The sequence below is a fragment of the Salvelinus sp. IW2-2015 genome, linkage group LG6.2, assembly GCF_002910315.2.
Source record: "Salvelinus sp. IW2-2015 linkage group LG6.2, ASM291031v2, whole genome shotgun sequence".
Lineage (NCBI taxonomy): Eukaryota > Metazoa > Chordata > Actinopteri > Salmoniformes > Salmonidae > Salvelinus > Salvelinus sp. IW2-2015.
This window is the reverse complement of record NC_036846.1, coordinates 3,242,622-3,264,849: the sequence shown is the minus strand read 5'-3', so window position 1 is coordinate 3,264,849 and position 22,228 is coordinate 3,242,622. Positions and strand designations below refer to the sequence as shown.

At 40.8% G+C, this 22,228-nt stretch overlaps 1 protein-coding gene across 1 annotated transcript; it reads right to left on the bottom strand.

Moving 5' to 3' along the window:
• Window positions 1–2,112: 2,112 nt before the first annotated feature.
• Window positions 2,113–10,472, bottom strand: chic1 (cysteine-rich hydrophobic domain 1). Its single transcript, XM_023989894.2, has 6 exons — window positions 10,271–10,472; window positions 9,065–9,119; window positions 5,627–5,782; window positions 5,189–5,245; window positions 3,053–3,112; window positions 2,113–2,857 (listed from the first exon to the last, which is right to left on the bottom strand). The coding sequence occupies exons 1-6, from the start codon at window positions 10,411–10,413 to the stop codon at window positions 2,807–2,809; spliced, it is 522 nt and encodes a 173-aa protein (XP_023845662.1). The 5' UTR covers window positions 10,414–10,472; the 3' UTR covers window positions 2,113–2,806.
• Between the last annotated feature and the right edge of the window lie 11,756 nt (window positions 10,473–22,228).

The window sequence follows — 22,228 nt, the reverse complement described above, 5'->3', positions numbered from 1 at the left end:
GTTAGTCCCTTAGCTTTCAATCAATGAATACCTAAAATGCAAGCATTTCAGTTTAAATGAGAGCAACATTCTTGGTTAGATGATGCCACTGGACCATAGCAAAATCAATCCCTCTTTCCCCACAAGTAATGTGATACATTTGTTACATAATGTGATTGCAAGTACAAGAAATTAACTTCAACACTCAATGTGTGATACTTTAAAAGCATTTCAATCGTGTTTGTGGATGAATATTGGACCACACTTCTTCGTCTCATACTGGGATAAGGAAAATTGGAAATATATAATAAGGGTCTGGTTTTATTCAAAAAGACAATTTAGCTGAGATGTGACAGAGATTGAACCAAGAGCTGAATTACATGAATCCAAAATGGTTAGACCCGCTTGTACACTACTACACACTCATAGCTCATCTCTCATGGTGTGTCAGTCTGCCCTCTGGAGGACACGGAAGGAAAGGCCCATTCACCCATCTCCACCTCTCCGCATTGTCACTTACTGTCTAAACTCCCCTCAATTGATTGTGTATGATCTTTGACATTAATATTAGGCTTTTGCAAAGGATACTACAATTTACACAACCCAAAGTGGTACTCCATTAGATTGGAGGGGTGCTTAATACAGTACTGGTAGAAAAGTAAAGTAAGCCAACCTCACTTGATCCTGTAGACCAGGGGTATTAAACTCTTACCCTGTGAGGTCCGAAGCCTGCTGGTTCTGTTCTACCTGATAATTAATTGCACTCACCTGGTTTCCCAGGTCTAAATCAGTCCCTGATTAGAGGAACAATTAAATAAATGCAGTGGTTCTGGCTTTGAGGTCCAGAGTTGAGCACTCTAGACCTGATTTCTTCATCCCAACTTCAACAGGACAATGTGAACAATAAATCCAAGAACAAAGAGGGTCTACAAAACAACCCTCTACTCATTACAATGAAACCCACCACTCCAGTGTATGTATGGGGGTAGTGATATAGTAACCTATTAGATTTTGGCTATAAACTCAGGGGCCACAGTTCCATTCCCTGAAAGTGCTAGCTATTTATGGTAATAGTATTCCAAATGTGTCAAGTCATTACAGGCCATCTTGTTAAGTTAATGATTCAGCACCTTGTTAAACATGACAAATTGGCAGGTTTTAGTAGCAGGCTGTGGGTAAAGTACATTACCACAAATAAGATAATCTGTATAATTTAAATGATACTGAATGATTTACCATACGGCAGTAAGYTAAGCATGTCAACAGTTAGCATGTGGTTTTCAGTTGGACCAACTTCAAGACTCTGGGAGAAAATTCAAAATCAACAATTTATTTCAGCTTTTCATAGGGATTGAGTTGTCATGACAAACATTTACAAGTACTCTAACAGGGCCAATACAAGTGAGCATGTCAACCTTAACAAGTACACCCAGTTCTCTGACTGTGGTTCACCTAACATTCCAGTGGCACTGTAACGCAGCAAAACTCTCAGCTACAAGTGAAGGACACAACACCAAGGCCTTACAGATTCAGCGATAGAAATTCAAAGGTCATATCCGGTTGAGCTGACATATGCAGCATTTACCGTGAACGCAGTCCTCACTAAAGCGGGAACGTTGCCTTGAAATGTCAATCACGCTGTAAAGCTGAACTTCAGCGATGCGGATTGAATAGTGCACTAACGCTGGACAAAATTAATAACTAAGGAAACATTTATTTAAATATGTCATGTTCTCTAGGCTGTATGTGTGTTTTTAACAAAACACATTATAGGAAAATACAAAACTATAAAATGAACAAAGACAAAGCTGCAATAAAAAGATTGACAAAAAAAATATTTTGACATAGAAGTGCCAAGTTGGAGTCTTTGTTTCCAACAGTACATCATAAAGACAAGTAGCCATCTCACGTTAAACTGGATGACACTTTTTAACCTTTTTCTCTTTAGTTGGCAAAACCACACAAATAACATGCATCACTAGTGTCATTGTAAAATTACTCAGAACCTCCGTTTGACCATCCTCTGAAATCATGACATTTTGACGAGCTTAAGTGCAATTTTCTGTCCTAACTCTGGCATCACATACATTGTAAATGATATGGCTTACTAGGTAAACAGGCCCATATAAACTGGTAAGAGACATCTTTCATAAACAAAACTATGGTACAGCATTATCTTGACAAAACAAATCAAAGATCTAAATAACAACGTAAACAACAGTGTACCACTGTACAGTTTATCCTAACATATTTACAGGTTCATTTAAATTCTCCTGTACAGAGGGGTCATTTCCAAAATAAAGAAAAAACATAATGCTGTTAAATAGTATGTTAGGCAAATTCAAGCATACCATCTACTTTTTGTTTCAAAGAATTGATTTGAGGAAATGAAACCCAATAACCAGAATTTGAACATGGTGGGCTACAGAACGCTGGTCTCCTCCTGTCGTATATAACATTGTTTATTGTTTTACATAAGGCGATGATGCTCTAGGTGTCCAATACTGATACGATACATGGCCTCGATTAATGATGGCTCTTTGGGCTAATGCACTTTTCAACAGTATATTTTTGTTCAATCACTAGTTGTATTACACACAACAAAAAGGGGACATTTTTCTACTTCGAAAGGAACTGTGCAAAATCTGCCCTACAAAATCTGCTCTAAAGCAAAGTGACAGTGTTGCAATTTCTATTGTACAAGGTACTGGGAGATGGTAAGGGACATCTCTAGACACCGGTGCAGACCCTCATTCCAACATATATACAAGGCACTACGGATAGGAGTCAAGGGTCACACTGCAGGTCTCCCAACAGCCTCCTCAGCTCAGTCCGGTCGTAATATAGGATATTTGGGTAAGAATTCTATAAGAATTACCTGTGGAGGGAAAACGTTTATTCATTTCATTTTACACTTTTCTTTCAGAATTGAATCTTTCCAGTAGGCCCTGCTCTATTGTACATTGCATAAATTACCATATATTTTGCGTCTTATGATCTGAGATTTGTAATACTCCATATGTTGGCAAGAATCATATTCTGTTTTAGGGGAACATGAATGGGTTATACTTACATATTCCATCATATTGCTGCTTTCACATTTCCTTTTGCTGAGTTTCCAGTGCAGGCCCAGCTAAAGAGAAGAGGTGAAAGTAAGGACAGACATAAGAGCGCACACGCACAGACACCCATATACTGTCTGGGTAGCAAATCTGTCAGATCTCCCCTAGTGTGAGGGGAATTTAGGAAAGGCTTTAAAACTACAGTGTGGTCCATATATATTGGCAACCTTGATAAAGATTAGCAAAATATACTTTATAAAACAAATAATACAAATACTTAGCAGGTAGCCTAGTGGTTAGAGCGTTGGTTGGACTAGTAACCGAAAGGTTGCAAGATCGAATCCCCGAGCTGACAAGGTAAATAATCTGTCGTTCTGCCCCTGAACAAGGCGGTTAACCCTAGGCCGTCATTGAAAATAAGAATTTGTTCTTAACTGACTTGCCTAGTTAAATAAAGGCWAAAAAAAATTGTATGCTGAAAACATTTGAAGATTCAATTATTTTATACTAATACGACTGCTCAAATAAATAGATTTGTTTAAGAGGTAATACAAAAATTCTAAAAAAGATAAGSGTCAGAATATAGGCATACGTTTTCAGTACTTCAGCACCGTCCCCTCGCGAGGATAATGACCCTGAGCCCTTTTCTAAAATGTTATGAGATTGGAGAGCACAATGGGAGGGGTTTTAGACCATTCCTCCATACAGAATCTTTCTAGATCCTTGATCTCCTTCATCAGCGCTTATGAACTGCCCTCTTCAATTCAAACCACCAATTTTCAATGGGGTACAAGTTTGGAGACAGATGGCCATTGAAAAATGTTGATTTTGTGGTCAATTAACCATTTCTTTGTGGATTTTGATGCACCACCTTAGGTATGAGGTTATTTTCTGCATATGCTTCCGTTTTTTRAACGCCAAACCCACCACTGGTATGCGTGGCCAAAGAGCTCTATTTTCATGTCATCTGCCTGGGGTTTGATAAACAGCATTGGCACTTGGATTAGAACCGGTGCCATGGTCAGATAACAGGAAAATAGAGCTCTTTGGCCACGCACACCAGTGGTGGGTTTTGTGTTGAAAAAAGAAGCATATGTAGAAAATGACCCCATACCTACTGTAAAATATGGTGGTGGATCTTTGATGTTATGGGGCTGTATTGCTTCCATTGGTCCTTGTTAAGGTCAATGGCATCATGAACTTTACCAAGTACCAGGACATTTTAGCCAAAAACTTGGTTGCCTCTGCCAGGAGGCTGAAACTTGGCCACATGTAGATCTTCCAGTAAGAAAACAACCCCAACACTAATCAGAATTCACAAAGAAATGGTTAATTTACCACAAAATCAACATTTTGCAATGGCCATCTCAGTCTCCAAACTTGTACCACATTAAAAAAAAATCTGTGGTTTGAATTGAAGAGAGCAGTCCATAAGTACAGACGAAGGATTTCAAGGATCTGTAAAGATTCTGTATGGAGGAATGGTCTAAGACCCCTCCCATTGTGTTCTCAGATATCATCAGAAACATTTTAGAAAAAGACTGTGTCGTTATCCTCACAAGGGGAGGGTGCTGGAGTATTGAAAACAATGTTTAATTACTTGCTAAACAAAATCTCTTTCTCTGAGCAATTGTATTAGTATAAAATAATATAATGGTCCCAGGTGGCTCAGTCGGTAGAGCATGGCGCTTGCAATGCCAGGGTTGTGAGTTCGATTCCCATGAGGGACCAGTACGAAAAAGTATGAAAATGTATAACTTCGAGGGAAATTCGTTTTAAGGGTTTAAAGTTTACATGAGTTAACGACCATTATCCATCAGAAACCTGCTACTTTAACATTGCTTAAAGATGGAATGCGCAGTAGGGGGAAACAGCGCCACTGGCCACCACACTGTTGTTGTTGATTTTGTTTCCAAGCTGAAGGAGCGTCGTCCAGCATGGTAAAAAAAACTAAAAGTGTGTAGTACATATTGTGCTCTTCTATCGTGCGGGCGATGATGTCAGGGGGGAGGGGTTTGTTGTTTGCAGTAACTTTTTTGTTGTATTATCGCAAACGGACGTCGCTGTGCCACCATTAACGATTGCTTCACAACTGACGGGACGGTTATGGTCTTTCAGACAGGTGCTAATATGCAATTTGTTCTTACCTTGTGATATAACCGGTTGTTTTCCCATTCTAACAACTTCTGAATAGATCTTCTCGCCTGTTTGTAAAGGAGCACATACAACATTGAAATGTTTTCTAGTAATTACCTTGACTTCACACTCTTTTACAAATGACAATAACAGCAGCACAGTATTATATGACAAAGAGACATTTATGGACTGAACTCCTCCTTTTACCAGCTTGTAATTTCCACTTCACAATAACACTGGGTCGAGGCACCACCTTTCAGTGACGTACCCTTCAGCTGGACAGGCCTTCAATGGTGCAATGTACCATTTTTACACACAAGTTGTTATTGCCTGCTTAAGACCAATACGGCTGGATTTGTAAACTAGCCCATGAGTAATGAGTGGGCCTGCTGACTTATGTAGAGTGGGACTGTGCAGCAGACATCACACGAGGGCTGATTGAGACTTACTCTCTTGTTGAGGCATATAACGGGCCACAGACTGAAGCCCACTGTACAGCAACAGCACAGGCAGCCGCAAAGAAGCCACTTCACATTGACAGGCACGTTCTTCTTCAAGCAAGCGTTCACTCTGCTGATGCTGGTTTTAAACTCCTCTGGAGCCACCTGGAGAAGAAGCGGGAGAAGGGAGGAAGAAGTGGATAGGAAATGTCAGACAGAGGAAATGTGGTTGTAATTGGTATAGTTTTTATCTTATTGGTAATTCTCTCTTTGAGACAAATCAGCTCATAATTGTTTTCAATCATTTGAGCTTAAAATAGTTTTTCATCTGGTGCTGAGCAATTAACCAAAATGTCAGTTACTAAACAACTAATTGACTGATATTGGTTACATTTTTGGAATTCTATTTGGTTCAGGTTTTTTCCTGTGAGCTCGATGCGCAGTTTCTCCAGAGCTAAATCAGATCAAGCCCGAATTGTGCGATGAAGTAGGGAGTTGTAGTTTCCAACAGGCCAATATTCTTCATAGTTTTGCGCAGAAAACGTGCTAATTAACGACAATGACCATAATCCATTGCGTGCCTGGTCTGTGTGTTTCTTTTACACCGGCTACTGTACATTAGGTTAGTGAGGGGCAGAGATGGAGGGGGAGAGAAGAGAGAGAGCAGTTGCTTAGCGAGGTCTCTCTACCTGAAAAGACATAAGTGACTGATAGTTGGCATTCAGCAGTCATGAATGTATGCCTTATTTACACTGAAGAAAAAAATWAAAACGCAGCATGCAACAATTTCAAAGATTTTACTGAGTTACAGTTCATATAAGGAAATCAGTCAATTGTAATAAATTCATTAGGCCCTAATTATGGATTTCACATGACTGGGAATACAGATATGCATCAGTTGGTCAGAGATTTCTTTTTTAAAGTAGGGGCGTGGATCAGAAAATCTGTCAGTATCTGGTGTGACCACTACTTGCTTCATGCAGCGCGACACATCTCCGTCACATAGAGTTGATCAGGCTGTTGATTGTGGCCTGTGGAATGTTGTCCCACTCCTCTTTAATGGCTGTGTGAAGTTGCTGGATATTGGCGAGAACTGGAACCACGCTGTCGTACACGTCGATCCAGAACATCCTAAACATGCTCAATGGGTGACATGTCTGGTGAGTATGCAGGCCATGAAAGAACTGGGACATATTCATCTTCCAGGAATTGTGTACAAATCAATGCGACATGGAGCCGTGTATTATCATGCTGAAACATGAGGATGGCAGCGAATGAATGGCACGACAATGGGCCTCGGGATCTGTCACGGTATCTCTGTGCATTCCAATTACCATCAATAAAATGCAATTGTGTTCATTGTTCGTAGCTTATGCCTGCACATACCATAACCCCACCACCACGGGGCATTCTGTTCACAACGTTGACATCAGCAAACCGCTCACCCCCATGACACTATACACTCTGTCTGCCATCTGTCCGTTACAGTTGAAACCGGGATTCATCGGTGAAGAGCACATTTCTCCAGAGTGCCAGTGGCCATCGAAGGTTAGCATTTGCCCACTGTCACGACCCTGGTGAGGACGACGAGCACACAGATGAGCTTCATTGAGACTGTTTCTGACAGTTTGTGCAGAAATCCTTTGGTTATGCAAACCCAAAGTTTCATCAGCTGTCRGGGTGGCTGGTTTCAGACGATCCCGCAGGTGAAGAAGCCGGATGTGGAGGTCCTGGGCTGGCGTGGTTACATGTGGTCTGCGGTTGTGAGGCCGGTTGGACATACTGCCAAATTCTCTAAAATGACTTTGGTGACAGCTTATGGTAGAGAAATTAACATTCAATTCTCTGGCAACAGCTCTGGTAGACATTCCTGCAGTTAACATGCCAATTGCATGCTTCCTCAAAACGTGAGACATCTGTGGCATTGTGTTGTGTGACAAAACTGCACATTTTAGAGTGGCCTTTTATTGTCTCCAGCACAAGGTGCACCTGTCATGCTGTTTAATCAGCTTCTTGATATGCCACACCAGTCAGGTGGAAGGATTATCTTGGCAAAGGAGAAATGCTCACTAACAGGGATGTAAACAAACTTGTGCACAACAATTTTGAAAAATAAGCTTTTTGTGAGTATGGAACATTTCTGGGATCTTTTACTTCAGCTCATGGTACCAACACTTTACATGTTGCATTTATATTTTTGTTCAGTATACTTTGAAGAAGTACAAAATGTGATTTTTGAATTTGATTTTGTCACCAGCATAGGCAGCAGCTCTTTAGAGATGAGTTGACTTGGAATGTAATAAAATAAAACAAATGTAATCTATACAACTGAAATATTTTATTAAAGTAAAGTGAATAAATGATGGCTAATAAGTGATAAGCAGTAATGGCCGGTCACTACCATCATGGGTCTTCATAATTGTTTTATTCTGTGTTGTTGCAGCATTCAACCCACATAATGCATTTAATGTTTAAAGCCGAAATCAAAAACCGTGATAATTTTTTTTATAATCAAAACGATCTCAAAAGCCACTAATCGCTCAGCAATATGAACCAAAAATAAAAACCTGAAAGGGAAAGTAGGAGAAAGGCAACCATTTCCGTGAAAAACTCCTTTAAAAATGTTATTTTTATTTTTAMAATTAAACCTGTACTGTAGTCTACAGGATCAAAGAGCCTTAGAAAACAAATGGGTGGCCTAGATATTTGGAGATGCTATCCAGAGATCAGATCTCTTACTAGTACGCCTGTAACTTGCTAACCAATCTCTTGTCTATTCACGGCAGAGAGGGACTAAAGGGAGAGATAAGCTCAGTGCCTGTGGCAGCGGCCATCCAAACAACATGAATGGATGCTAATTCCTCTCTGGGTCTGTACGCCATAAAACTGGGGTCGTAATCTTTTATGACAGGATGCAAAGGTCTCTTTGCAAACATAATAGGAATAAGGGCCTGCTGATCTGCACCCTTCAATCATCATAATTGTGACCTCTTCCATCATGTCACCATTGGTCACAATACTGGAGAGACTTTTTATTGCCCTGCACTTCCCTCTGCCTGCTCTTATCCCTTTAGCCTTTTTGTGTTTGAGTGTCTGACCCAGGAAGCTGCCCTTTCTTGTGCATGGCACAGTCTTTATTTCCTTCTTTTATCACCTGGAGCTGTGTCCCCGACCAACTGGGCTCCAAAGACGGCTTACTCATTGACAGAGCTTCATTTCAGCTTTGGATGCACCGTGGTGTGTTGCTCCATCATATCAAAAGCACTTAAGAAACTTGACAGAGGTAATTCAGGGATGGTCTGATTTGTCAAAGGGCAAATAGAACAATGGAGCCACCATAATAGCTTAAATTGCTTAATTCGCATCCCAGTCCAAATCATTTGGCAAGCACAAAACATTGCTTTGGGGAAATGCATGAGACGATACTAATGAATTGGGATACTGTACCTTTCCCGTGAGTACTGAGGGAAACTCTGTGTCAAATTTGTTGCTCAAGCCAAACCTGTCAAAAAGAAACATACAAATGGTAGAGATTAAACAAACTTTCCATTGGACATGTATAAAGTACTGTACTGTGACTGTGGGCTGTCACAAGGGGAACCTGGCATGGTTTTTTATGGAGATGGAATAACAGACACTGTACTCTCTACAAATAAATACCTATACAAATGTACCTAACACTTTACAATGTACAGACAGCAAAACAAACCAAAAATGCATTTCCTGAATAACCTGTAATTTGTTTCATTATGTGAATAGCTTCCCCTGTTGATACAAATCAATATGATGACAAGGATACACCATATGCATAACGAAGTTGTGGAGACTAGAGGAAGTATACTTGACTATTTTGGTAAAAAGCTAAGGAATGGGCCTGGGGAAATGTAAGCACTCGCAAACGCATAGACAGAGCTATGGATGCAAGGACTGACCATCCATGATATCAAAATTACAGTTTTAACCATGTTTTGCAGTTATACAGTGTTTAACATTTATCTACATTGTTTACAAACATTGGAGTAAAACAGTGCTTATTTTGCGTTCTGGTGGCATAGGACAGTTGAACTAAGCTCATGAGGCATTTATAAATTATATTTTTCAAAAATCAATGGGTATAGCTAACTTAATATCATAAATGTATAGCCAAGTCCAAAATGGATTCTAGTTTTGCAGGGAGTAACGTTAACTTAACACAGAATGTTAAATCTATGGATGGTAGCTAGCAAGCTTGCTGGAAATAGTATTGGTTCATCACCACCATTTGAATAAGCCAGCCCTGTCAAAATATTCACTAGTTATCGTAGATGTCATGTTGGCTTGTCATTTTTGTTACAGTAGATGCTTTGTCAGGCAACCAGTGTGGATAGCTAACGTTAGCTACCTAGTTCGCACAACTATAGTTACGCGAACTACGTTAGCTAGTCAACTATAAAGCAGGAATAGCAGGTAACGTTACGCAATAGATCACACTAGCCTCATCAATGAAGACAAATGTAACAGTTTTGTCCTAATATAAGACCAGACAGCTGACTGTTATTGCCACGGCCTAGTGGTAAGTTGTATTTCATAGCATTGTTGTTGGCAGGCTAACTAGCAAGCTGATGAGGAAAAACAACATAACGAATCATAATGACTGCGCTTTGGATTGCTTACACGGTGATGTGCCCGGCCCCTCGCATAATCACAGGTTCTGGGCAATATTTAACAAGATGTTCTTCACTCACTACACGTTCATCTTCCTCGTCTAACTCATAGATGGTATCAAAATCCGCCATGTTGGGTAGTAAGACGCTCATGACGTCTTCGTCACTGCCAGCATGACATCAACAACCAGTAATGCCGCGTTCAAAACAACTGGGAACACGGAAATCTCAGACTTCAGTGCATTCAAAACACCTGGGAACTTCGGGGGGGGAACTACCTCCGACTGGGAAAATCGTTTTGAACAGTCATCCATCTCGGGATTCCAACTCGGGAACTCGGACCTCTTTCTAGAGTTCCGACCTGAAGATCACTGACATCATGATTTGACCCGAGCTCAGCCTCCGCAGACTGTCTGGAAAAGTGACGGATATAATTTCATATCATCTAAGCTTATAATTTTTTAAGAATACAATAAAGTAGGGTTCACCGCACTCTATACTCCTCTGTAAACTGGTCATCTCTGTATACCAGTCGCAAGACACACTGGTGGCTGCTTATTTATTAAACCCTATTAGGCCTTGCTCCCCCCTATCTGAGATATCTACTGCAGCCTTCATCCTCCACATACAACACCCGTTCTGCCAGTCACATTATGTTAAAGGTCCCCTAAGCACACACACCCCTGGGTCGCTCGTCTTTTCAATTCGCTGCAGCTAGCGACTGGAACGAGCTGCAACAAACAGTCAAACTGGACAGTTTTATCTCAATCTCTTCATTCAAAGACTCAATCATGGACACTCTTACTGACAGTTGTGGCTGCTTTGCGTGATGTATTGTTATCTCTACCTTCTTGCCCTTTGTGCTGTTGTCTGTGCCCAATAATGTTTGTACCATGTCTTGTGCATTGCCATGCTGTGTTGCTGCCTTGTTATGTTGTTGCCTTAGGTATCTCTTTATGTAGTGTTGTCTCTCTTGTCGTGATGTGTGTTTGTCCTATATTATTATTATTTTTAAATTATATATATATGTAACCCAGCCCCTGTCTATGCAGGAGGCCTTTGGACTTTTGGTAGGCCATCATTGACTTGCCTAGTTAAATAAAGGTTAAATAAAAATAAAAATAATAATACAGATATCAATAGCAGACTACACATCAGGGGCGTCATGCACCCAAACATCTGAGGGGGTACAAAGTATGGAAGCCCCCAGTCTGGAAGATGGAGAATTTAGAATTTTCCAACACCATGAAACATATTTTTCCTGCAATCTAGAGCCCTAACCATTATTCTGAATTCTATGTTCAAAATATGTTTATTTTCTGCATATCTAAGCATACTTCTTGAGCTGTCTGTATCCTCCTGTCTGTATCCTCCTGGTTATTTTTTTAAAGGTTCAATGCAGCCGTATTTATCTCAATATCAAATAATTTCTGGGTAACAATTACTTCCTTACTGTGATTGTTTTCAATTGAAATTGTAAAAAATAAACATATATAGCTRCTTAGCAAAGAGCAATTTTTCAAGCAAGAGTTTTGCTCGGACTGTCTGGGAGTGGTCTGTGTGGGGAGGGGGAAACTAAAAACTAGCTGTTATTGGCAGAGAGGGTTGGAACTCTCTTTCTTATTGGTCTGGTTAACTAATTTACACCTGGTGATGTCACCAGGCAGGCCAAAACTCCATCCCACCAAAACAGGCTGAAATGTCAGGCAATCTTTTCAAACAGCTCTTACACTAAAAGGGTATTATAATAATTTTTGCAATTTCACAATATTATTCCAAGCTCACAGTGTGGAAATATACACTGAACAAAAATATAAACGCAATATGTAAAGTGTTGGCCTCATGTTTCATAAGCTGAAGTAAAACATCTCAGAAATCTTCCATACGGACAAAAAGCATATTTCTCTCAGATTTTGTGCATGAATTTCATTGCATTCCTGTTAGTGAGCATTTCTCCTTTGCCAAGATAATCCATCCACATGACAGGCGTGGAATATCAAGAATTTGATTAAACAGCATGATCATTATACAGGTGCACCTTGTGCTGGGGACAATAAAAGGCCACTAAAATATGCAGTTTTGTCACACAACACAATGCCACAGATGTCTCAAGTTTTGAGGGAGCGTGCAATTGGCATGCTGACTCCAGGAATGTCCACCAGAGCTGTTGCCAGAGAATTTAATGTTAATTTCTCTGCCATAAGCGTCAATTTTGAGAATCTGGCAGTACGTCCAACCGGCKTCACAACTGCAGACCATGTGCGTGGCTTTGGGTGGGAGAGCAGTTTGCTGATGTCAATGTTGTAAGCAGAGTGCCCCATGGTGGCAGTGGGGTTATGGTATGGGCAGGCACAAGCTACGGACAATGAACACAATTGCATTTTATTGATGGCAATTGGAATGCACAGAGATACCGTGATGCGATCCTGGAGCCCATTGTCGTGCCATTCATGTTTCAGCATGATAACGTACAGCCCCATGTCGCAAGGATCTGTACACAATTCCTTGAAGCTGAAAATGTCAGAGTTCTTCCATGGCCTGCATACTCACCAAACATGTCACCCATTGAGCATGTTTGGGATGCTCTGGATTGACGTGTACGGCAGTGTGTTTATGTTCCAGCCAAAAGCATGATCAACTCTATGCAAAGGAGATGTGTCGTGCTGACTGAGGAAAATGGTGGTCGCACCAGATACTGACTGTTTTTTTGATCCACGCCCCTACCTTTTTTTAAGGTGTCTGTGAACCACAGATTTATATCTGTATTCCAAGTCATGTGAAATCCATAGATTAGGGCCTAATGGATTTTTTTCAATTGACTGATTTCCTTATATGAACTCAGTAAAATCTTTGAAATTGTTGCATTTTGCATTTATATTTTTGTTCAGTATATATAAAACACAGGGAAATCATGTTTTTGACGACACTAAATATGCTTCTCTGCCTCTCTTCTAAAATCTACGTAAAAGATTGAAAGGAATGTAAGTCTTATTCAGTCAATTTAGTTTTACTTGCTTTATAAATTCTACCAACCTTGCCAGCAGGCATGCCAGCTAAGATAGTTAGACAAGCTAGCTACTTGATTGATGGCCTGAAATGGCTTTCTGCAGGCCCGGGTCAGGATGTCATGCCTGAGAGGGCATTTTAAATCCATGGAGGGGGGTGGGGGGGGGGCACAACTAGTATTGCTTTAAAGCCCTAATAAAACAAGTTAGATTGGTATTTTTATTACTGTTCAAATGTGCAAAAATGTATTTGAAATTTACCCGTACACATCAATAACTGTCATTTTATAGAATAACACAAGATATGCACCCCACTACAACATACATGTGTATCTGAAGTGCAGCCGTCGCTTCAGTAGGCCTACACATAATTTGTGCCTACCAACCAGTGTTGCCAACTTAGCGACTTTGTCGCTATATTTAGCGAGTATCCAGACCCCTCTAGCGACACATTTTCAAAAAAGCGACTAGCGACAAATCTAGCAACTTTTTCTGGTGTCATTGGAGACTTTTGGCAAGGTCACAGGCGGCCCAGTCCTCGCGCAGCAGTCCCTCCCAGCTGCAGTCAGAGCAGGAGATGTTCACCCCTCTGCGCCCAGACTGCAAATGAATCGCGCATGCGGGAAGCTGCCGCTGGCTGATCCCGCCCTGGCTTACATTCAGGGCGGGATGTAAAGGTAAAATGTTCTTTGTCTAAAATAATTGCTGCACAAAAGTAAATCACTGCATTTGACTCACACAGCCTCAGTCACTTACTCACCTTGTCCACTGTGTGTGTGCCTCTCTGTGACATAAGCTAAACATCTAGCTGGCTAGCTCATCATGTCTCAGTCTAAACTGCACACTCAAAAATACAGAAAGGAGTGGGAATCAAACCCTGAATTCAAAGGCTGGTTGAAGCCGTTTATTGGAGATGATACTGGGGCATGCTGCCTGTATTGTAAGGCTGATTTCTATGCCAAACTTAGTGATGTTAAAAAACACATGACAACTCAAAAACATACTCAAAAGGCAAAGCCTTATAACAGTTCCACTCAAAACAAGCTGCCATTTATGGTTAAAAACATTGACTCTGCAAAAAAGGCTGAGGCCACCATGGCATTAGCTATCGCTGAACACTGTTCCATGCTGGCATGTGATCACATTGGAGAAGCATGTAGAGCTGCTTTCTCAGACTCCACTGCTGCTACCCACTTCAAAATGCACAGAAATTATTAATGGTGTTCTAGCACCATACTTTCTGAAAAAGTTGGTCGCAGATGTGACCAGCGTTTCAGCCTCCTCATCAATGAGTCCACGGATGTAAGTGTTTCTAAATACCTGGGGGTTGTGATAAGGTACTTTAGTGACACCAAGCAGACAATTGTATCAACATTTCTTGGGCTTGTTGACTTGGAGGGAGGAGATGCCAAGTCTATAGCCCGTGCTGTTGTGGCTTTCCTTGAAGTGGTGTCTTAAAAAAGAGAAACTCCTGGGGATAGGGACTGACAATGCCTCTGTTATGACGGGGATTAACATTGGGGTCTATAAAGTGCTGAAGGAGTATGGCCTCAAATATCTGGTTCTTATTCGCTGTGTGTGCCACTCTCTGCAGCTTGCTGTAAGTCATGCTTCCAATGACACCCTCCCCCGTAGTGTGGAGAACTTGGTACGAGAGACTTATAACTGGTTTTCAGTGTCTACAAAGCGCAGGGAGGCCTACAAGGCCATATATGAGACCATCAACTGTGGGGAGAAACCTTTACAGATAACCAAGGTGTGTGCCACACGTTGGCTCTCCATTGAACCCGCGGTTTCACGCATTTTGGACCAGTGGGAGGAGCTTAGGCTGCATTTCGCAGTCACCAAGTCCAGTGAACACTGCTACATGGCTGAGGTTTTATACTCCATGTACAGTGATCCTCAAAACATATTGTATCTGACTTTTTTGAAGTCAGTGCTGGGTGAGGTACAGTTGGCCATCAAGGCTTTTGAGGGAGAGCAAGTAGATCCTCTTAAGCTACTTGACAGCTTGGTTAGCCTGATCAAGTCTGTGAGCAGCAGGGTGCTGAATCCACTGGCAAATGTTGATGTACTCAAAGGGCCAATAGATGGATACATCAGTCCCAAACCGTACCTTGGTTACCTTTTTGAGTCAAAGGCAGCTGAGCTGCACCTTGCGCCTGAGGACGAAAACAATGTCCGAAAGTGGTGTGTAGCCTTCACCATCTCCCTCACTAATGAGTTGAGGGTGAGACTGCCAGACAACATCGAAGCATTGCAGTACATGTCAGTTTTCAATGTGGAGGAAACTTTAAAGCACAATAAGAGCCCTGGAGGAATAMAAAAAATAGCCAACCTCCTTGGCTACTCCCCTGCAGAGATAGACAAGATTGTCCAGCAATGGCGTGCCATCCATCTTAGTAAATGGAATGAGACAAAAAACACACTGGGCTTCTGGAGTGAGATGTGGAAGTTCAGGGATGCAGCTGATATCAACCCGTTTCAAGAGCTTGCCATGGCTGCTGTGTCTGTGTTGTCCTTGCCACACTCGAATGCTGAAGTCGAGAGAGTATTCAGCCAGATGAGTGTGGTAAAAAGCAAACTTAGAAATCAGATGTCCTTGCAGACCCTTAACTCCACCCTGTACATTCGATATGGACTGAAGCTGTCTGGMGAGGCTTGCTATGAGCACCAGCTGCCTGATAATGTGTTGCAGCTTTTTGGCACATCAGCTGCTCACTCATTTAAGTCAGATCCCTCAGTTGCTGAACCTGCCATAGAGAGCCATGACCAAAATGACGATGACCCACTCTTTCTGTGAGCCAGCACAGTCTCTGTGTGTGTGGAGGGGGGTCTGGGAAAAAAACAATTAACCTGAATTAGGGCCAGACTAGTTACCATKATTTTCTCACATTGCCATTGACAGTTTTTTCTATTGTCTCTTTTTGGTCCATTTAGATTGTTAATGTAGATTGTATACAAAAATGTTTTCAAAAATGATGGTGAAAAATGTTCATGTTTTACTGTGACTTGTTGTAGACTCCTAAGTGGACCGTAAGGTTAAAAACCAAACCAAATTAAGAACACTAAGTATTATTACAGAGAAAAAACAACAGTCTTGAACGAGTTCCCACATATGCTGAGCACTTGTTGGCTGCTTTTCCTTCACTCTGCGGTCTAACTCATCCCAAACCATCTCAATTGGGTTGAAGTCGGTTGATTGTGGAGGCCAGTTCATCTGATGCAGCACTCCATCACTGTCCTTCTTGGTCAAATAGCCCTTACAAGCCCTGGAGGTGTGTTGGGCCATTGTCCTGTTGAAAAACGAATGATAGTCCCACGAAGCACAAATCAGATGGGATGGCGTATTGCTGCAGAATGCTGTGGTAGCCATGCTGGTTAAGTGTGCCTTGAATTCTAAATAAATCACAGACAGTGTCACCAGCAAAGCACTCCCACACCATCACACCTCCTCCTCCATGCTTCACGGTGGGAACCACACATGCGGAGATCATCCGTTCACCTACTCTGCGTCTTACAAAGACACGGCAGTTGGAACCAAAAATCTCAAATTTGGACTCATCAGACCAAAGGACAGATTTCCACCGGTCTAATGTCCATTGCTTGGGTTTCTTGGCCCAAGCAAGTCTCTTCTTATTATTGATGTTCTTTAGTAGTGGTTTCTTTGCAGCAATTCGACCATGAAGGCCTGATTCACGCAGTCTCCTATGAACAGTTGATGTTGAGATGTGTCTGTTACTTGAACTCTGTGAAGCATTTATTTGTGCTGCAATTTCTGAGGCTGGTAACTGTAATGAACTTATCCTCTGCAGCAGAGGTAACTCTGGGTCTTCCTTTCCTGTGGCGGTCCTCATGAGAGCCATTGACTGATCTTCATGTCTTGAAGTAATAATGAACTGTCGTTTCTCTTTGCTTATTTGAGCTGTTCTTGCCATAATATGGACTTGGTCTTTTACCAAATAGGGCTATCTTCTGTATACCACACCTACCTTGTCACAACACAACTGATTGGCTCAAACTTATTAAGAAGGAAAGAAATTACACAAATGAACTTTTAACAAGCCACACCTGTTAATTGAAATGCATTCCAGGTGACTACCTCATGAAGCTGGTTTAGAGAATGCCAAGAGTGTACAAAGCTGTCATCAAGTCAAAGGCTGGCTACTTTAAAGAATCTCAAATGTAAAATATATTTTGATTTGTTTAACACTTTTTTGGTTACTACATGATTCCATATGTGTTATTTCATAGTTTTAATGTCTTCACTATTATTCTACAATGTAGAAAATAGTCAAATAAAGAAATACCCTTGAATGAGTATGTGTGTCCAAACTTTTGACTGGTACTGTTTATACAGCACCTTCATAAAGTATTCATACCTCTTGACGTATTGTTACAACTTGAATTCAAAATGTATTAAATAATATAGATATTTTTCTCACCCATCTACACACAATACCCCATAGTGGAAGTGAAAATATGTTTTTTWAAATGTTTGTAAATTTATTGAAGATGAAATACAGAAGTATCTAATTTACATAAGTATTCACACCCCTGAGTCTATACATGTTAGAATCACGTTTGGCAGCGATTACAGGGTAAGTCTCTAAGAGGTTTGCACACCTGGACTGTACAATTTTTGCAGACATCTTGAAAAACTCCCCATTACTTAACAATTACTAGCATACCCATAACATGATGCAGCCACCACTGTGCTTGAAAATATAGAGAGTGGTACTCAGTAATGTGTTGCATTGGATTTGCCCCAAACATAACACTTTGTATCCAGGACAAAATCTTAATTGCTTTGCCAATTTTTTTGCAGTATTACTTTAGTGCCTTGTTGCTAACAGGATGTATGTTTTGGAATATTGTTATTCTGTACAGGCTTCCTTCTTTTCACTCTGTCAATTAGGTTATTATTGTGGAGTAACTACAATGTTGTTGATCCATCCTCAGTTTTCTCCTGTCACAGCCTCTAAACTCTGTAACTGTTTTAAAGTCACCATTTGCCTCATGGTGAAATCCCTGAGCGGTTTCTTTCCTCTCTGGCAACTGAGTTAGGAAGGACGCCTGCATCGCCCATCTACCAATAGGTGCCCTTTGCGGGCATTGGAAAATCGAATCAAATCAAATTTTATTGGTCACATACACATGGTTAGCAGATGTTATGCGAGTGTAGCGAAATGCTTGTGCTTCTAGTTCAGACAGTGCAGTAATATCTAACAAGTTATCTAACAATTCCCCAACAACTACCTAATACACACAATCTAAAGGGGTGAATGAGAATATGTACATATAAATATATGGATGAACGATGGCCGAGCGGCATAGGCCAGGTGCAATAGATGGTATAAAATACAATATATAGAGTTGAAGTCGGAAGTTTACATACACTTAGGTTGGAGTCATTAAAACTTGTTTTTAACCACTCCACAAATTTCTTGTTAACAAACTATAGTTTTGGCATGTCGGTTAGGACATCTACTTTGTGCATGACACAATAAATTTCTCCAACAATTGTTTACAGACCGATTATTTCACTTATAAGTCACTGTATCACAATTCCAGTGGGTCAGAAGTGTACATACACTAAGTTGACTATGCCTTCAAACATCTAGGAAAATTCCAGAAAATGATGTCATGGCTTTAGAAGCTTCTGATAGGCTAATTGACATCTTTTGAGTCAATTGGAGGTGTACCTGTGGATGTATTTCAAGGTCTACCTTCAAACTCAGTGCCTCTTTGCTTGACATCATGGGAAAATCAAAAGAAAACAGCCAAGACCTCAGAAAAAAATGGTAGACCTCCACAAGTCTGGTTCATCCTTGGGAGCAATTTCCAAACACCTGAAGGTAACACGTTCATCTGTACAAAGAATAGTACACAAGTATAAACGCCATGGGACCACGCAGCCGTCATACTGCTCAGGAAGGAGACGTGTTCTGTCTCCTAGAGATGAACGTACTTTGGTGCGAAAAGTGCAAATCAATCCCAGAACAACAGCAAAGGACCTTGTGAAGATGCTGGAGGAAACAGGTACAAAGGTATCTATATCCACAGTAAAACGAGTCCTATATCGACATAACCTGAAAGGCCGCTCAGCAAGGAAGAAGCCACTGCTCCAAAACCGCCATAAAAAAGCCAGACTACGGTTTCCAACTGCACATGGGAACAAAGATCATACTTTTTGGAGAAATGTCCTCTGGTTTGATGAAACAAAAATAGAACTGTTTGGCCATAATGACCTACGTTATGTTTGGAGGAAAAGGGGGAGGCTTGCAAGCCAAAGAATACATTGCAATCGTGAAGCACAGGGGTGGCAGCATCATGTTGTGGGGGTGCTTTGCTGCAGTAGGGCCTGGAGCACTTGGCATCATGAGAAAGGAAAATTATGTGGATATATATGTGGATATATTGAAGCAACATTTCAAGACATCAGTCAGGAAGTTAAAGCTTGGTTGCAAATGGGTCTTCCAAATGGACAATGACACCAAGCATACTTCCAAAGTTGTGGCAAAATGGCTTAAGAACATCAAAGTCAAGGTATTGGAGTGGCTATCACAAAGCTCTGACCTCAATCCTATAGGAAATATGTGGGCAGAACTGAAAAAGCGTGTGTGAGCAAGGAGGCCTACAAACCGGACTCAGTTACACCAGCTCTGTCAGGAGGAATGGGCCAAAATTCACCCAACTTATTGTGGGAAGGCTACCCGAAACGTTTGACCCAAGTTAAACAATTTAAAGTCAACGCTACCAAATACTAATTGAGTGTATGTAAACTTCTGACCCACTGGGAATGTGATGAAAGAAATTAAAGCTGAAATAAATCATTCTCTCTGCTATTATTCTGACATTTCACATTCTTAAAATAAAGTGGTGATCCTAACTGACCTAAGACAGGGAATTTTTACGAGGATTAAATGTCAGGAATTGTGAAAAACTGAGCTTAAATGTATTTGGCTAAGGTGTATGTAAACTTCCGACTTCAACTGTACATATGAGATGAGTAACGTAAGATATGTAATCATTATTAAAGTGGCATTATTTAAAAGTGACTCGTGATCCATTTATTAAAACTTCTCTGGTCTTTGTGGTTGAATCCGTGTTTTAGATTCACAGCTCGACTGAGGCACCTTACAGATAATTTTATGTGATGTAGTCATTCAAAACTCATGTTAAATACTATTATTGCACACAAAGTGAGTTTATGCAACTTATTATGTGACTTGTTAATAAGCACATTTTTACAATTGAACTTATTTAGGCTTGCCATAACAATGGGGTTGAATACTTATTGACTCAAGACATTTCAGCGTTTCCTCAACATAGTGTGGAATACACATATAAACAATAGCCTAAATGTAGGCTAATTTTGCTGGTGGGCAATGATGAGATTCGGGATCTTTCCCCCACAGCATCTTATCCCCCACGTGTTTCCATGGCAAATCCATTGTTTTGCCGAGTTCCATTGACCTCTTTACTGCATCTATAAGAGCTAGTTTTCAGTTTTCCCCTCCCCACTCAGACCACTTCCAAATAGTCCTAGGAAAATTCTTGCTTGAGAAATTGCTCTTTGCTAAGAAGCTATTTGTTTGGTCTCTTTTTGACAATTTTAAAGTTCCAATTCAGCCATTTTTATCTCAATATCAAATAATTTCTGGGTAACAATTAAGTACCTTACTATGATTGTTGTAAATTCAAATGGTCAAAAAGAAACAGAGAATAGCTTCAAAGAGCAATTTCTTAAGCAATCATTTTTCTAGGACTGTCTGTGAAGGGTCTGGGTGGGGAGGGGAAAACTGAAAATGATCTGTTATTGGCAGAGGTTTGGAACTTTCTTATTGGTCTATTAATTAATTTACAGTCAGGCAGGCCAAAACTCCATTCCACCAAAACAGGCTGAAATTTCAGGCGGTCTTTTCAAACAGTTCTTACACTAAAATGAATTATCGTCATTTTCATTAAAACAGCCTCAGTTTGTTGGGGCATGGACTCTACAAGGTGTCGAAAGCGTTCCACATGGATGCTGGCCCATGTTGATTCAAATGCTTCCCACAGTTGTGTCAAGTTGGCTGGATGTCTTTTGGGTGGTGGGCCATTCTTGATACACACGGGAAACTGTTGAGCGCGAAAAACCCAGCAGCGTTGCAGTTCTTGTTGCCTGGTACCTACTACCATACCTAGTTCAATGGCACTTACATGTTTTGTCTTGCCCATTCACCCTCTGAATGGCACACATACACAGTCCATGTCTCCATTGTCTCAAGGCTTAAAAATCCTCCTCCCCTTCATCTCCACTGATTGAAGAGGATTTAACAATTGACATCAATAACGGATCATAGCTTTCACCTGGATTCACCTGGTCAGCCTATGTCATTGAAAGAGCAGGTGTTCTTAATGTTTTGTATACTCAGTGTATATAGAACACAGGAAAACAGGTTTGTTGAGGTTGTGCACTTCTATAGGGATCTCTTGCAAGTTTTTGGAGTAGGCCTAGGCTAGGTTATGAGGATGTTATGAGCCATTTTAATGACAGTCTTGGGTGACCTTTTTACAGGTTCATGTAATATAACCCCATAGGCTTGAACCTACATTTAACCTATCCCAACAAATAGATCACTACTCATTTTCCCATCATAATGGCTCAAAGGTCAACATGAATTGAGAAGACAGTTTGACAGTTTGTGGACAAGCATAAGTAGGCCTAGTCCTAGACTACAAAGTCTACAACTTGACACTATATAGAATCCCGTTGCAAAAAGTGACTGTGTAGCTGTGTATTGCTTTGGCCAATAGCAACGTTTTTGGTGCAATTTAACAACTCCAAAACGATGTGCCATTATTCACATGAGAAGGGCTATAGGTCTATGTTATTGAGAGAGAAAAAATATATATATATATCGTTACATGCACATCACCAATCAAATATTGCRTTTGACACATGCTGGGTGGTCAGA